Source organism: Solanum tuberosum, unplaced genomic scaffold (assembly GCF_000226075.1).
Source record: "Solanum tuberosum cultivar DM 1-3 516 R44 unplaced genomic scaffold, SolTub_3.0 scf00477, whole genome shotgun sequence".
Classification (NCBI taxonomy): Eukaryota; Viridiplantae; Streptophyta; class Magnoliopsida; order Solanales; family Solanaceae; genus Solanum; species Solanum tuberosum.
In genome coordinates, this window is record NW_006239397.1 from 198,541 (window position 1) to 216,869 (window position 18,329).

The window sequence follows — 18,329 nt, forward strand, 5'->3', positions numbered from 1 at the left end:
GATAGATATTATATATATATATATATATATATATATATTCTCGAAATATATAAATAGTATATGCTTCGTCCATATTGATAAATTAGATCGCCGAAAAATACATTTTACATAAACTTTCCTAAATTAAAAAAGTAATATGCTGCTAAAAGTAGGAACAAAGGCTCATGGGTTAGACTAGTTTGAGTTGTTGCTGTCGGGTTTAATTTAAATGTGTTTTAATATCAACCACTCAAACAAAATTATCTCAATTTGAGAAAAGTGTTTTTGGTTTTTGCCAAAATTTGTTTTCTTTTCACGTATTGTAAACATGAATCGTTTCGAGCAAATTATATATCAAAAGACTTGAAATATTGAGAGGATTTTATATTTAAAATTCAGAATTGTTTAAATAAGATTTTGAGTTGGTCATAATTGAATATCAATGTATAGTTAACTATATTCAGTTTTTTCAGTGTGTCATAATGTATAACTCATGTATAAATAAGGTACATTCAACTTTTTGAGTAGATTATAATGGCTAGAACCCGAGACCTCTAGTTAAAATAAAAATAACTTCATTCACTGCACCACATCTTTTGATAGCGTAAAAGAATTATTATTTTTACCATACATTCACTTAATTGCATTTGGTACGTTATACGTATAAATATTTCAACGGTTGATTGTACTTTTATTGGCAACCTATTTAATTGACAATAAAATCATGATCCACTTGGGCAGGTGGATTTGAGTGGATAAAAAATCTTATTGGATAAAACATCATTGTCTTATTAATTCTCTTTTGAAAAAGTCTTCTCTTTTAAATAAATTAATAATTCCCATCAAACCTATAAAATGCCTATAAATATTGACCACCCTATGCTACTTATAATGTAGGCTATTGGATTAATCTTTTGATCAAATGATTTAATTTTGTCTTTAATGTTTGGTGCCTTTGGAAAATTTTCAAATGAAAAATCATTCTAAGCCAAAAGATATATTGGACTTTGTTACAAGTGTTATGGTTCCATCATGGCATCATGAGAGATATAATTACTTGGACTAAATTTTTTTTTAATTTAATTTTTCGATTGATTGGTTTTTTTTAATGGAAGATATTTCTTTTACGATGAAGACATTAAAAAGGATGTTAGTTCTTCAATAGAATCAAGTCTTCTCCTGATTGAAGAAGATCCATGAAATAGATTTAGGATCGAAAGAGTTTTGGATCAATTTAAATTAGTCAAAATTAAAAATTACTAAAAATAATTGCTCGACTAAATAAATTAGCCTCTGATTGAATTGAAGAAAACGCGACTAGTTAGAAAACTATGCATGACACTGTGATCATTTGGGTGAACTTTCATCCTACAAGCAAAGAAAACAACACTCTTTTGTGTGTGAAAAATTGCAAGAGTTAAAAAAGGGGTTGTTTGGTAGTCGGTTAAAGTTGTGTGTGTATTCGTAATGTAGATATTACCAGATACATTAGCTAAGCGAGGATCCAAGCTGACAAACTACGACAAGGCTATCTTTTTGCAATCTCTGTCAGAATATATCAAAGACCAACTTGCTAAAGACAAGAACATAGATATCTCTATATATATATATATATATATATTATCCTTTCAACCATAAAAAATATATAAAGGACAAAATGGAATTATTATTTTTTAGAGAAAAATTAATTGTTTGTCTCTTAATTTAACCTGTCACAAAATTTAAGAAAGTTGTGAATTTTTTTGATGTTGTGGTTTTAAGTTAAGGATATGTACTAAAATACACTCTAAATCTTATGGTTTTAAACATGTCACGTGAGATGTTAAAATTAAAAAGTTGTCAAATTAAGAAAGCGACATTTTATTTCAAACAAACTCAAAAAATATAGGAGAAATACACGTCTTATGTTTCCCTTATTTCTAATATTCCCTTCTATTTCTAAAAACCTCTAAAATCTCTTATTTCTCTCCTGATTCTAAATTATTTTATAATGTATCCAAGCTAATTTTTAATGTATCCGAGTTACATATTATGTATCCGGTTTATTTTATAATGTATCCGAGTTAGTTTTTAATGTATCCGAGCTACATATTAGTTGTGAAACAAAAAAAAAAATCAGATAGTTTAAGTGTGTTTTGATAATTCTACTCCAAGTTTAAATGTAACAAAAAAAATGAACAGAGTGAATATTAATTAAAAAATAATCAAATTTCATTGACTAAATAATATATTTATTTTTCTTTTCGTTTAATAAATTTATGATCAAATATAAACTTGATAAATACAATAATTAATATGAGATGAAAGAAATACGTGGCACTATTAGGATCTTTCAAATATATGTGGAAGTTCTTTAAATTGGAAGAGTCAAAAATACTTAATGGCGATAGGCTAGAGCACGTGAAGACAACGTGATCAGAGATGACATGGCAAATTTCTATTGGCTGTGTAAGACCCTTTAATTTTAGATTTTGTACGGACAATCTATTGAAACTCTGAGAGAGCCAGGAATTAAGACTAAAATTTCATATCTGTAATTAATGTTACAAGTAGTCAATGTTAGATACCTATGTTTTACGTTCTACATGACATCCTTAAATAATTGAGTCGAAAATAGTTACTCCCTCTGTCCCAATTTATATGACTCACTTTCCTTTTTAGTCAGTCCCAAAAAGAATGACACATTTCTATTTTAAGTAACAATTTGCCTATGAAATGTCTTTTTTACCCTTAATGAAATGATTTACAACCACACAAATTTCTATCATTCATTTTGGACCACAAGTTTTAAAAGTCTTTCCATTTTTCTTAAAGTTTGTGCCAAATCAAAGTACATCACATAAAATGGGACGGAGGGAGTAACAAATAACAAAGAAAGATATGAATATGTATGCGATGGAGAATGAAAACAGAGAGTTGCTCCCATAAACGAATGAATGAGGCTCTTAATCCTGATCAAACCAGAGATTCCGATAATCCAAGAAATCAACAGAAAGAGATGGATTGGATGCAGGAATCTGTCAAAAAATCCTGACTTTTTCGAGGCAGGACTTCAATAAGAAGGAAGAGCGTGATGTGACATTACTAGTACCAACTGAACGAAATGGAATGACTGAGAATACCACATTCCTTACAAACCTTTGTGGGATAGAATAATTATTTTCGATAGAAGGGTTGCAAAAAGAAAATATGACAACAAAATATCAATCTACAAAGCAAAATGAAATACTCCACTAATAGATAGTAGAAACAGTACATAAAAGAACAAGAAACTACGTGATTACTAAATGTTATGATTCCTTTGATCCATTTAATGTGATACGTTTTTTCATTTTAGTTTGTCCCCAAAATAATTTAATTTTTTTTTCTTATACCCTTAATAATATGATTTACAGCTATACACAAATATCTAAAAAATATTTTAAATTATAAATTTTAAAATTATGGTATCAAATCAAATGGCACCAGATAAAATGTGACGAAGAGAGTACAAGTTATGAGGGAATTGGTATATAGCATGTAAAATATGAAATAATTACTAATATTCGCATTATTAATACTTATATAATTCTAACTAGCTAATAAACGATCGTGTCAATTTTATTTGGAATCTCGAATAAAACGTTTTATTTGTTGAGTCATTGGTGGTCCCTTAGAGCGTCTAGACGAATGAAATTGTGTATGATTCTCTCTTGTTGCCAACCATATATTATTTTATTATTATTATCTCTTTCTTTGGAACTATTTTTTTTGTTACACGTAGTAAAGTTTACCAAAAGAAGAAAAAGAAATAAGTGGTGTTCTTTCCTTAATAAGTTTATGTCTTTTTTATTTTTATATCCATTGATTGCAACTCAAAAAGGAAAGATAATAGTATTAGAAAAGTCTTTGAGAAATCAATGCTCTTCATTTTTCCCTTTTTTTTTTTCATAGTCAACAATAATTTTCTTAACTAGGGTTTCTATAACAACTATTTGTGTCTTCACTCTATTATAATATACTTACAAAGTTTTCTAATTACTTTTCTCTTCATCTTTCAGATCTGAAAAACCATAAAGTTTTTATTTTTAGGGGTTATATCCACATCAAGATTTAGAATCTTTCTATTTTTGGAAACTTCTCATGAATTGGTAGGATTTCTTGATTTGGAGTTGTGTTATTTTGTCTTAAAAAAAGTTGACCATTTTAAGTGATTATTCATATTCATGATTTGTTTGTTCTATTTTTGGAAACTTGTCATGGATTGCTAGGATTTCTTGATTTGGTTGTATTATTTTGTCTTAAAAAAATTGACCTTTTTAATTGATTGTTCAGTTCATATTCATGATTTTCTTGTCTAAAATCTTGGTTTAGCTACCTTTTTATTTTTGGAAACTTTCTCATGAATTGGTAGGATTTCTTGATTTGGTTGTATTGTTTTCTCTTAAAAAAAGTTGATTCATATTCATGATTTGCTTGTATCAAATCTTGATTTAGAGACCTTTCTATTTTTGGAAACGTTCTCGTGAGTTGCTTAGCCACTTGACTGTAAGGAAAAAGACGTTAAAGCGGTTGAACCACTTGATTATAAGAAGGTAACAAGTTTCTTACAACAAGGGATTTCTTGATTTGGTTGACTTAAAAGTTGACCCTTTTAAAGAGATTATTCATATCCATGATTTTCTTGTCTCAAAATCTTGATTTAGAGACCTTTCAATTTATGAAAACTTCCCATGAATTGTTATGATTTCTTGATTTGGTTGACTTAAAAAGTGTTGAGTACACTTTTAAGAGATCATTCATTAGTATCTAATCTTTGATTATTTCTTCTTTATAGCTTGTGATTTTATTGGCGGAGAGGGTATTCATTTTCTCACGAAGAAGAAAATGGTGAGGGGAAAAACTGAGATAAAAAGGATTGAAAATACAACAAGTAGACAAGTGACTTTCACAAAAAGAAGAGGTGGACTACTTAAGAAGGCATTTGAACTCTCAGTTCTTTGTGATGCTGAAGTTAGTCTTATCATTTTTTCTCAAAAAGGAAAGCTTTTTGAGTTTTCAAGTTCAAGGTACACTCTTATATTCATCTCTTAATTTATTAATTGCTATAAATAATATTATTAATTACTCCTTTTTCAACTTTTATTTTTTTAATTATATCATTATATATATATATATATATATATTATACATCATTAATCCTAATATAACTGGCCTTTAGAATTTGATGTAACAAGTACCAAGTACAATGATCACAACAGCTCATATTGACAGTGTAAAAGGGACCCTTTATCTTCTTGTTTCTACTAAATATAATAATCCCCCCCCCCCCCCATTTTTTAGTCAATTACAATAATAATATATTCAGTGTAATTTCATAAATAAAACCTCAAGAGGATAGTGGAGAAAATGATCAAAACGATCCTTCATGTACGAGGGTTGTTTTATGTTAATATATTCCACATGATTCATATGGTCCTTAATGTATTATAAAAGAGATCATTTTGGTACTTAGCCCTAAAAGTTAACTGAAAAAATAAAAAATGTTAAAGTTAATTGTGGGTCCCACAATTGAGACCTTCTTCCTCCATCTTTCTTGCACAGTTCTTCTCCTTCATCTTTTTTTTTTTTTTTTTCATTTCTTTCTACAACTTCTGCTGTTAAAATCTTCTCATGCATAGAAAAGTTTCTTCAAATTTCAAAAGAATATTTGTAAGATTTTTGTTTTCTACATCTGTTCAATTTTTACCCTTTAATTTTAAAAATAGAATTAAAAAATGGCTTGAAAAAATTAGTAATTTTGAGAAGGATAAAACAAAGGAAAGCTATATCCTCCACATAAATCGCTTCGACAAGAAAGAATAACTAGTTACAATTTTAAAAGAGTTGATTTATGGTGATCTCCTGGAAAGAGAAATTGAGTCTTTTATTTGATTTACTTAGTTTACATTTGTTTTAATGATTTTGGTTTTCTTATTCTTCTTTATGTATGATAATGGAAGCTTTTGAAATTTTTATTTAGATGGAGATGAGAAATGGGTGTAGTGTATATTATTTTTCTTATGAGGATATAGAGCATGAACCTCAAAAGGCAAAAGAAGAAGTTGAGGAGAAGGGTCTATGGCGGTGATGGTGAAAGAAAGCAAATTTGTTAAATCTAACCGTCTTTTTTTTTTTGGTTAGTTTTAGGGTTAAAAGACTAAAATGATCCTCTTTTCATATACATTAAGGACCATATAGATCATATGAAATATATTAAGGATCAACATAAAACAACCATCATACATGAATGACCATTTTGATCATTTTCTCGAGGATAGTGTGTACACAACTTTGTCCCCGTATAAATTTAGTGGCAAAACTAGGAATTATGTTTAGTGTGTTGATCAAACCTTTATTTATAATTCTAAGTATAATTTACATAAATTCAATAGCATTACGAGTTAATTACATTATTTCCCTACATTTTTTTCAAATTATAAAAGTACCTTAAAATACTATGAATTACATATACATCATTTGGACTTCCAGATACATCAACAGACATTCAGATACACAGGGAATAGATGCATCCGAGATGAAAAAGATGCATCAAAGAGGGGATAGGACATCCAGATAGATAGAGGAGTGATTTATCACGGGGGGGGGGGGGGGAGTGACGTATCACAGAGGGGAATAACTTGTTTCCAACCAAATGACCTCGGACATTTCAATGACCACCCTGGGTCAATATAACTATGCCATTACATAGCTACATTATGAAGATATATAACTAGAGATTACTTTTGATAGATCTCTAACTCAAATAAAACATAATATATACTAACAAGTACTCCCTCCGTTCCTTTTTAGTTGTCCACTTTAGAAATGGCACACAGATTAAGGCAACAATGATTAACACAGTGAAGTTACAATTTTACCCTTATGACAACTTTTCACTTCAAAATTACAACCACTTCTTTGAATTCAAGTGAAATAAATTGGAGGGAAACAACATACACTTTTTAGAAATTTTCAAGAAGTGTAAATAAGGGTATAATAGGAAAAAAATTGTTGTCCTTTCTTGATTTGTCAAAATGGACAACTAAATAGGGACAACTAAAAAAGGAAATATGGACAACTAAATAGGGACGGAGGGAGTAGTATTGATGATAGTACATGAGGTATTTATAATATAAGTACATCATATATAATCTATATAAATTCTTGATTAAGCTGTAACATGTACAATTTCTAGACTATTTTATGTAAAATATGTACTGGCAAGCTACTCTTCAAACAAGAAAGTAAAATTCTTGAAGCATGTGCAAGATGCTACTTGTGGTTTGAATTCTTTTTGGAATATAATATAAATATACCTGACAAATTGTACTTGCTACCAATAGTCATTTCCAATACCCCACACAACTTTTTGCCTGTTTATAACTCAAAGGGTTTGTTTGGTATGATTACAAGTTATGATTTTGATTAATTAAAATAGGATAAATTATGTTAAAATTAATTATGATGGGATAATTATGTTGAGACTATTTTTAATTGAGTGTTTGATTTGTTGTATACAAAATAATAATATGCATGACATAAATTTTAAGATTAAGTTGTTTATTTACATGATGGTGTCGTATGTATTTTCAAATAAAACGTTCTTATTTAGCTTAAAAATAGAATTTCATCTTGAGTTTGTTAAAGTAAAGGAGGATTTATGAGAAATCAAAATATAAATAAACATAAAATTACTCAAATAAATTCACAAATAACAATTATATGTATTTAGTGTAATATTTTAATAGAAAAATATGAAGAATTATCATAAAAATAAGGAGCAGAGAAGGATGGGAATGTGTTATTATACGTGAAATTTAAAATAATATAAATATACATGAATGTAAAAAGCGAGGTATAAAGAGGATATAAGGAATATGTTTAGCATTTTTACCTATTTTATCCTGGAATAAGTTATCCCGAGATTACTTTACCACCCAAGGAGAGGGATATATATAACTTATCCCGTGACAAGTTATATGTTGGACTTGTCAATCGATCAACAAATTAAGTGACATTATAATTTAATCTCAGAACTATTTGGTGTTGTCCTTCACACCAATAACCCCTAGTGCTAAACCCTAGTGAAAATCAACTTCTGCTAATTATCTTTCCTTTTATTAGGTCCTCTAGCTAGTTTTAGCAAATAGAAAGAGTCAAGTTCTTTCCGTCTCATTATTTGATATAGTTTAATTAATCACAAAATTTATGATTTTTTTTTTTTTGAAATTTATGATCTAAATAAATCTTAAATATTTATATGGTAAATGAAGAATTTTAAAGATAAGTTATTTCTAATTAGAATTTGTGTGACATTATTTTCAGGACAGATAAAAAAAAAAAGGTGTGCAATCTAATTTGGGAGGGAGGGACTAGTAACCTTTATATACTTAGCTCAACCTATAATTAAGAAGTTTGATTAATAATTTGAAAACCGGAAACATGGTGTGTGATAAGAAATCAAGGGCGGCTCAACATACGTGAAGGCTTAAAGCGAAATCTTCAGTAGAGGCCTAAAATCTAAACATGCCTCTAAAATCTAAACAAACTATATATGTTTGAGTCCGGAGTTAAAAGGGTAAAAAAATTTACAAAAATTCCGAAAGGACAATAAAATTCATTTTAGAACCAAAATGAAAACTTTTTTTAACGATTGAATTAACGTTGTTGAAATTATGTTGACAGACACAAGGCGCAACCGCCATACACCTTACAAGGCTCTGACGATCTGCGACCTGTTGTCAAATTTTTTTAAAAAAATTCCTTTAATTGTTCAAGTCTCCAAAATTACCAAAAATACTCTCAACTAATCCCAATATTTACACCTTCAGCCTTAATTCCTATTCATTGTATATGTCAGCCAAGGACAATTTTGTCATTTTAAAGAACACCATTGATAAAAAAAGAAGAAGACCAAAACCTTTTTTTCTACGATAAGCTATTATAGTCGAATTTACGATTTCAGGATTTAAACTTTATTGGTTCTATATCTATTGAGGGAGTTGGGTGGTAGATATAGAACAAATAAAGTTTAAATCTTGAAATCGTAAGTTCGACTATAATAATTTATCGTAGAAAAAAAGGTTTTGGACTTTTTTTAATCAATAGTGGAGTTTATTAAAATGACAAAATTGTCCTTGATTGACATGGACAATGAATAGGAAGAGGTGTAAATATTGAGAGTAGTTTTGGAGACTTGGACAATTAAAGATTTTTTTTTTTTTAAATTTGACATCAGGTCGTAGAATACATGTGCCTTGCAAGGGCGCATGGAATTCCGTGCGCTTTGCGGCTGTCAACCTAATTTCAACGACGTTAGTTCAACCGTTAAAAAATTGCCCTTTTGGTTTTAAAATGAATTATGTTGCCCTTTTGGCATTTTTTTTTACCCTTTTGACTCCGGACTCACATATGTTTTATTTAAAAATTACTTTTCTCACACTTTTTAGATGCAAATTAATTACTTAATGTTTTTTTTAATAAATGATTTGTTCAAATATTTATTTTCAATAATTAATGTTAGGTAAGATTTCAACGTTGAAAATCACTCTTTCACTAATATAATCATTATATGAATTGTTTACATAATTCTATAAGTAACAAATTTAAAATAAAAATAAGTGTTAGAAGCATAGAATCTAATTCAAAAAGTTGATAACTTGGTTCCACCTTAATATGCTTGTTTTAATCTTGAAACTTTAAGAAGGTATAAGAAAAAGGAAATTCTATAAGTAACAAATTTAAAATAAAAATAAGTGATAGAAGCAAAGAATCTAATTCAAAAAGTTGATAACTTGGTTCCCACCTTAATATGCTTGTTTTAATCTTGAAACTTTAAGAAGATATAAGAAAAAGAAAATTACAATTCACTTTTTAATTATTGATTCATATTTTTGATAGAGCATTAATTTAACTTATCAAATACTTGAAAAAGAAAAGTACAAAAGCAATTAAAAAGAATAAAATAATGAGAATGTTAGCACAAAAATGTAAGAAGGTAAACAATATTTTCTTGATTTCTTCTATTTGAATGAGGTGAAAGAGTATATATATATATATAATTTTTCATCATAAATAATTAATTTTTTATAAATTTTTTACATATAATATATTTTTGGTAAAAGTTTGAGGCCCCCAATTTGCATATGCCTTATTTTCTTACTGTATAGAGCCGCCCCGACAAGAAATCCTTGTACTATCTTGACAGATCAAAAAAAATTACAAAGTTCTCTTGTCCAAAATACTCGTTCTTCCTTCATGGATACCTCTCTTTAGTTAAATTTTTCGATCATGTTAACAACTTTACAAGCTCTAGATTGTTAACTAGGATCGGAAGGTTTAACTAAAGAAGAGGAAGCATGAAAGAAGAAAGAGGATTTGGAATAATAGAACTTTGTAATGAAAAGAACCAGAATTAGCTTGAATTGATTTTTCTTGAATTGATTACAAAAGTCTAATGCCGGCCCTATTTATACACGTCTATTGATGCTTCTAGATATATCTACAAGAATTTTTTTGATAACTTTATCTTTCAACCATCTTAAGAAGATTCTAGAATTTTTAAATCTATCTTTAAGATAAATATCTAAGATATTACAATCGATCATTCGAGAAGCTTCCTAACAAATCTAAGGTTTTTTGTTGTTTCAAAAAATTACATTCAGCTTTTTCATATTCCCGTGGTAATATATATAATTATTGAAATATGCATTATAATTGTTTGCAACAAATTTTAAATATATGGAAATAAATCAAACATAAATAAAATATGAAGAAATAAGAATATTATTAATAAAATAATATGGGTACAATTATGTTTCTCTTTTGATTCTTGTCTCTCTTAAGAGTTATTCGTGATTCGAGGATCATTCGTGGCATATTTTTCGAACTAGGCTAATTTGGAATAGATCTTTATGAAAGGATTTGTGGATCTTTTTAAAATATTTGATTGTCAAGAATAGTCTAAGAATATTTTGATCTCTTTATGGGATATCCGAGATGTCATTTGGTGAATCGATGAAGGTTGGATTTCCTCTTCCCCAATCCTCAATTTCTTTAAAGTCAAAAAGATATATATGTACCGACTGGCGGAGTCGGAAATTTCGTCAAGAGTGTTCAAATTTTAAAAGAGTGATTTATTTTTAGCAAAGTGGGTGCACAATTTTATAATTTTTTTTACTGATGAATGGGTGCATCCAAATTTAAAATTAAATTACATATCATCTAACTAAATCATACGAAAACTTAAATTACAATACTATCAATGGTCTAAGTCAAAATTAACAGAGAAAAGTCGATAAAAACAATTTCAGCTACTAGTTGAATACACTCAGGTGAATTGTTGGGACTTTTTCATAATTTAAAATAAGTGAATTTTTTTATAGTTCAAGAGAATCGTTGAAACTTTTTGCTACTGGACAACTATTTCTGTTTCTTTCTGTTTTTTTAGAGACAGGAATCGAACTTGGGACCTTATAACACTCTTAAATGAGTACGCTTACCACTAGACCACAAACCTTTGTTGTGTTTAAGAGTGTTCATTTATTGATATATCCACCTATTAAAGAATATTTTAGGCTGGCCAGCCTTCACCGACTCTATCCTAATATTCCCTTTGAGTGAACTTGTGTCTAGGTTTAGAGAAATAACAAAGGGTGGCTAAGAGAAAAAGAGTGAATCTGGGGTCCTTGTTATATCAATAAGTTAACAAAGGAGTATTCCTTTGTGATACAATGACATGGAGAGTAAAAATAAGCCAATTGAAGTGGGAACGCAGACTTTTGATAGGAAACTAGTGACAAGGGAGACCTTTACTCCGAATGTGGAATTTGCCGATGTAAATTTGGATTTAGTTGAACTCCAATATGGGTATCGGATATCGGATGAAAAACAAAAAAAAAGTATTTCCCTAGGGTGGTTAGACAACTCTTCTAACTAAATTACAAATCTAGTGAAAAAACCAATGAAGGTTGATATATAGTTCAAATACTATAAAAGAAAGACTAATATATCTTTGAACCCAAATATTTATTATGAGTGATGGTCTATATTTTGTAATATTGCAAGATATTTAAACATGATACAAAAAGAGTGCAAAAAGTTGATTAGGGAATTAAGATACCAAATAGGGTAAACAAATGGGTAAGCCTAGTCATGAAAAGACACTAGAAAGGGAAAAGAGGAAAAGACATGGGCAAAATCCAATGATCTAACAACAACTCACCATTCCAAAAGAAAGATAATGAAGTCATAGATACAATTGAATGCCAACATTGGTCTATTTGGACTCTTTATCACACCAACCTAGAGGAAGAATATGGATAGTGCACAAAATTACTATGTACCTTATATTTTGTTAATATAGTGCAATTTACCTTGCATTATGAAGTCCAACCAAGAGGCACTAAACACCTTTTCAATGTGACTAAAATTTCAGGCTCTTAGGATTCAAACATAGGAATCATTAATTAATAATTTCATACTAGATTTCAAGTCAGATGCAACTAGATACATGTATTTTTTTCTATCAGATACATTAAAATAGGGAGAGAGACGAGCGAGATTGGATAGAGGTGAGCAAGAGAATACATGTAAATCCACTTGAATACAGTGTATCTTGAACAAATTACACCTAATTTTGACCTCATACATCCATCCAAGATAATGTAAAGGCTCTTAGGATTCAAACATAGAGGCATGGCATTGTTAAAACGGCTTAAGATATAATGGGGGATTCAAGTTAGTACAAAGTCAGCGGCGATGTTATAAATTTTATCAAGGTTGTTCAAGATTTAATATATTACATATGAAAAGTTTGATTTGTATACTTCGTAAAATTTTCTATATACATAATATAACTTTTTAACAAAAGATGTTCAACTGACCATTCTTCACGTCATTTTTCTTTTCCATTATTGTAGAGTAAAATGTTGGAGAACTAATAGTGTGAGTTTCTTCATTTTTTTCTTTTCTTTTTACAGTACTAACAAGACAATAGAACGTTATCAGAAGAATGACAAGAATTTGAGACATGACAAAATATTACTTGAACAGACTACTGAGGTTAGCATTTTTTCAATTTATGCTATGTTTATATGTTATATATATTATATAATATTACCACATTCATGTGGATAATTAATAACATGGAAAATGCTGTAATCAACCCAAAATTAGTGCTCTTTAATTGATATTATTTCTGATTTAAGCCAGATTTTTGAAGTACTAGGGGATTAATTAGGGTATCTTTTATAATAAACCCAGCCACAATCTTGAATAGTGTAATATGATTTGCTAAACACTTGTGAATATCTCAGGGGTATAGCTAGGTATGGCGAGGGGTAGTCAATTGAATATCTTTCGTAGAAAAATTATACATGTACTTTTCATACATATATATTAAACTTTGAAAATATCTTGAACATCTTTAACGAAATTTTGTACTTCCCTACTGGAATATCCAACCAAAGTTGTATGTATTACAACAACATACTCAGACTAATCACCTCTCTCCAAAACTTCTTCGGCCTATCTCTACTTCTTTCACACTTGCTATATTAAGCCTCTGACACCTCCTTACTGGGGCAATATTGCGCATCTCCTCTTCACATGTCCAAATTATTTTAGTCTTGATTCCTCGTCTTGTCCACTATGGCAGCCGCCATTCTGGCATTGTCACTAATATCCGTCCTAGTGTGCCCGCACATTCATCTCAACATCCTCATTCCGCAACTTGCATCTTCTGAATGTCGAATTAATTCTTAACTGGTGAACACTCTGCCCCGTACAACATCGATGTAACCACTACTTTGTTGGACTTACCTTCAAGTTCAGATGGTGCCTTCTTATTGCACAAGATTTCGGAGGCAACCATAGTTTGTATGTAAAGCTTAATTTTTTTTTATTCCTTACAAATATCTTAAAATCCTTTTATACCAGCTTTTAAAGATCAAGATTGATTACATTTTCATACATTTTGTGTTACGTTTTCTAACGAGTGTTTATAGATGAACAGTTCTTCATTCCTAATCTTTCGAAAACTTTTTAAATATAATTCCTTAAATATTTTGTTTATTAAATTTTTATGTAGCATTTGAAGGAGGAGGTTATGAGCATGACTAGGAATCTGGAGGTTCTTGAAAACTCTAAAAGGTAATTAATATCTACAATTTCCCTATGCTACGATAATTATATTATTTCCTCAGTCTCAATTATGTGCCACTATTCATTTTTTGAGAGTTAAACAATTAAAATTTGATCATAAATTTGGGTATATATAGAATCTTCAGATTTTTTGAAATGAAATTTATATATTCGTAAATTACGTAAAAAATACTTTAAATTACATAATTGATAATCCATAATATTTAAAAGATGTATGAAAAAATTACAGTCAAAGTTAGACTTATTTAAATCTTGAAATCCGAAAATGCTACATAAATTGAGACGGAGGGAGTATAAAACTAATTTGTAGATGATTCTGAATTTATTTATTTTCTGTGTTGTTATGTTGTTGATTGCAGAAGGCTTTTAGGAGAAGATTTAGAGTCTTGCTCCATTGATGAACTTGAAAAGGTAGAAGGACAGTTAGATCAAAGTTTAAGAAATATTAGGGCAAAAAAGGTATGTATGTACAAATAGAGATCTAATGCACTTGTTTACAATTTTTTAAGAGTCTGAACTACACATAATTTAAGTGTTTTCATTCATCAGATACATAATTTAAGAATAACTTTTGAATTTAGTAATTTTAAACTTAAAATATATGTAATGCATTAAAATACCCATTGAGTCATATGCTCTTTAAACATGACAAGTATAATATATAGAGTATAAAAATACATTTTTTTCCCCCTCATAAATTGAAACTCCCCCCACCCCAACACTCACCTCTCTGTGTGCCACACACTCTTTTGTGTGTCCATGTGGATGCTAACTTATCAAATCATAATCTAAACAGATTTTTTAAATATCTAATCATAATCTATACAGATTTTTGAAATATCTGATTTTAAACATATCATTATATTACGTGGTTATAAATTTCTTGGAACTTATGATGTTAAATAGGGGCAGACCCACCCTTGAATAAGGGGTGTCAAGCGCTTGATACCTCTTCGTCGAAAAATTATATCGTATATAGGGTCATATTTTGATTTAATAAACATATATACAAGTATTGACACTTCTTGACACAAGTTAAATGTTTAATCTACTGGTTAACGTGTTGTGAAAATTTCTTGAGATTGTATGTTGTAGTCATAATTATATTTTTTATTATAACCATTGACTCCCCTTAATGTCAATCTTGGATTCGTTACTGAGATTAAACATGTCATAATATTTATGTATAGCTATAAAATCTTGTTAAGTAAAATAAAAGATTTAAACTAAATTGTTTCTAAATTTGAAAAGATATCATACTTTTGTAAAACCGATTTACAGAAAATAGATTCATGTAAATTGAAATAAACGGAGTAATAACATAAAGTGAAGCTTTTACAATGGAATTAATATTTTTGTGTTTTATAATTTCAGAACCAGCTATACAAGGAAAAAATTTCTCTTCTAAAAGACGAGGTAAAATGCATTAGTATATATTATTGTATCCATAAAATCAGTTTATTTTATTTTATTTTATTTACATTTCAATTTTTAAAAAATTTGAGAAAATCGCGTAATAATTGCTTTATTATAATTTTCCTTGGTTCTTTTGTCCCAGGTAAAAGTCCTAATGGAGAAAAATGCAGAATTGCGGGAAAAGGTGAAATATAATTTTATAATTCACTTTTTATATTTAGCAACTTTAGATTTAAAGATTAATAAAAATCGATCAAATTAAAACACATAAAATAAGATGAATGAAATAATGTGTTTAAGCTATATATGATTTAAAAGTTAACAAGATCGATCAAATTAAGACACCTAAAATAAAATAAATGAAATAATAGTTTTTAAGCTATGGAGACAACAAAAACCTCAAGTTTAGATAACTTTACCTTCTTTTACTTTAATATGTTGCCCTACCACATTTTTGCCAAATTTTGAATTAATTTGTATATATTAACAGTATAATTATTATTATTTTTACTTTTATTTGTAACTTGTTATCGTAGGATATCGAAATAATTTTTTAAATCATTAATTTTACATGTTAAAGGTTTACTTGTATTTTTATATTAAATTTTTTTACCTATTAACACACATTGAAACTCTATTCGTGTGCATCTTCTAAAATTTCTCATGGGTCAATCTGATCTACAAGTCAATCTAAATTTTGGAAGAATCGAAATGAATTTAGCGAGTCATATTTTGATTGAATAATCATTAAATATTTTTTAATTTGTTATTACAGTATGAGGCTCGATCGCTGCCTTTATTTATTGATCGACAAGAAGATGAAAGTCCTCAAGCACGAAAAATGGAGGTAGATACACAACTATTTATTGGATTTCCTGAAAGATGACTAAAGACGAAGTCAAGATTTGAAATTTATGAATTTAAGAATTTTATTTACTTGAATCACTTTATTCTAAATTAATAATTTATATGTATTCAACCGTTTTCTTGAAATAAATATAGAATTTTAATCAAAGTTATTAAGTTTGATTCTGTAATTTATGTACTTGCACCGCCTCATTAATTACAAGCTTTTGTGACTGCCATTTAATTCACTTGATAACCAAAAATAATAACAACAAAAAATAAAATTAAATCATCAATGTTTTTTAGTTAAGCACGACTATGGCCAATAATCCTTTTTATTAAGTCCTTTAATATCATCTTAATGAAAGGTTAGCTGATCGACTAAAACAAATGTCGAGAGGATTAAGATCTTGTAAAATTTGAGAGGATTAACTAATGGTAACTTAATCTAATCTGATTAACGATCTCATGAATTATGTTTATATGCAACAATAACAAATTTATTAGTTAATTAAATATGAAGTATTAAAATTATAAAAGTTCATAAAAGTTTTAAGCTTCACTAATTATTCGGTAAATTTGATCTTATTTTATCTAGATCTAGTTGGTTCATATTTCAAGAAACACCAAATTCGACGTGTTATATTCATTGTGAAGACAGCAAAATTGCTTACCTCATATATATTGGTAATGTAAAAAAAATATACTTAATGAAAAGAGGCAAAACTAGAATTTAAAATTTATGGATTTGCTACTTGATCCCCCAAAAAAAAGGAAGTCACAGCCGCATTTAAATTCTAGAAATAAGTTGGGGCCCCTTACCAAGTCTACCAGATAGAAGATGATAGAGGGACAAAAGTACGGTGGAGGTTGGTTGAAGATGATGTTACGCGGCGTTCGAAACCAATCTTAGCTTGAAGTGAATGAATTATAAAGAAGTAAGGAAATGAGACGACTCTTTCTTGATCTATGTTGACACCCAATTTTGACTCTCCCCAATAATAATTAATTTCCGAACTTCTTAATTTTCAAAGGATTTAAAATAATTGACTTTTATAAAATTCAAAATATTTTTGTCAAGTTAGTTTTTTAATAGGTTGTCACTTTTATAATTTTTAAATAATATATGTATATTTTTGAATTTTATAAATATTCGAAAATCGTCTCAAAAGGTTTTGTTCAACTAAATAATTGGTTAGTTTGCTTAGTTATTTAATGATTTATAAAATTTATTTTTATATCTAATCAAATTAATTATTTTTATTTCATGAAAGGTAAGAAGCTCATTAATTAGTTATACTAATTCGTCCTATTTGGATTTTAGCCGATTTCGCAAATTGAAATCAATTTGGCTATATTTCTTTTTATGATTTTAGTCTTTTCTTTTACCTCCTTTTAAACTTTTTTAGAAATCAATTTGGGCCTCTTTTTCATTAACCCCTAGCCCACTCCTAAAATTCCCATCCCCTCCATACGTTCCAGCCCATCATTTTTTTTTCTTTCCACTCTAATTTTTAAGGGCAAACCACATAAATCTCACTAGTTTAGGTCTTAATTATTAAGATTCTCAATAGTTTCAAATATTACTTCATGTACCATATTTTATGCTTAGGATTCATGAGTCTGAATCCATGAGATACATGCAGTATCTGTCGAATTTTAAAATTGAGATACAAAATTTATTTATTTAAATTAATTGGTTGGAACTGATTTCCTTAATTAGAGGAGTAATTGAGGATTTTCAAAATACATAGATAATTAATTTCATTTTATTATTCTTTGAAATAGTAAATTCATTAATATTATTAATATAAGATAAAAACATGTATATCTTGGTAATGCAATTTGATTAATTTCAAATTATTACTCTTAAAATAATAAATTCATTAATTTGATGTATCTAT

At 28.5% G+C, this 18,329-nt stretch overlaps 1 protein-coding gene across 2 annotated transcripts; it reads left to right on the plus strand.

Moving 5' to 3' along the window:
- The first annotated feature begins 3,858 nt into the window (after positions 1–3,858).
- On the plus strand, positions 3,859–16,664 carry LOC107058273 (MADS-box protein SOC1-like). 2 transcript variants are annotated; one of them, XM_015303789.1, is made up of 8 exons: positions 3,859–4,109; positions 4,796–5,027; positions 12,981–13,062; positions 14,090–14,151; positions 14,523–14,622; positions 15,538–15,579; positions 15,722–15,763; positions 16,355–16,664. In XM_015303789.1, exons 2-8 carry the CDS (start codon positions 4,846–4,848, stop codon positions 16,463–16,465), a joined length of 621 nt encoding a protein of 206 aa, XP_015159275.1. In that variant the 5' UTR covers positions 3,859–4,109; positions 4,796–4,845; the 3' UTR covers positions 16,466–16,664. The 2 variants fall into 2 exon arrangements, with proteins under 2 accessions (XP_015159275.1, XP_015159274.1); XM_015303788.1 differs by lacking the exon at positions 3,859–4,109 and adding an exon at positions 4,302–4,553.
- Positions 16,665–18,329: the final 1,665 nt, after the last annotated feature.

Excerpts from the sequence above, each read along its gene's own strand:
- LOC107058273 (XM_015303789.1), top strand. The coding sequence starts at position 4,846 with ATGGTGAGGGGAAAAACTGAGATAAAAAGGATTGAAAATACAACAAGT. Across the intron at positions 5,028-12,980 it reads TTTGAGTTTTCAAGTTCAAG|TACTAACAAGACAATAGAAC; the intron begins GTACACTCTTAT and ends TTCTTTTTACAG. Across the intron at positions 14,623-15,537 it reads GAAATATTAGGGCAAAAAAG|AACCAGCTATACAAGGAAAA; the intron begins GTATGTATGTAC and ends TTATAATTTCAG.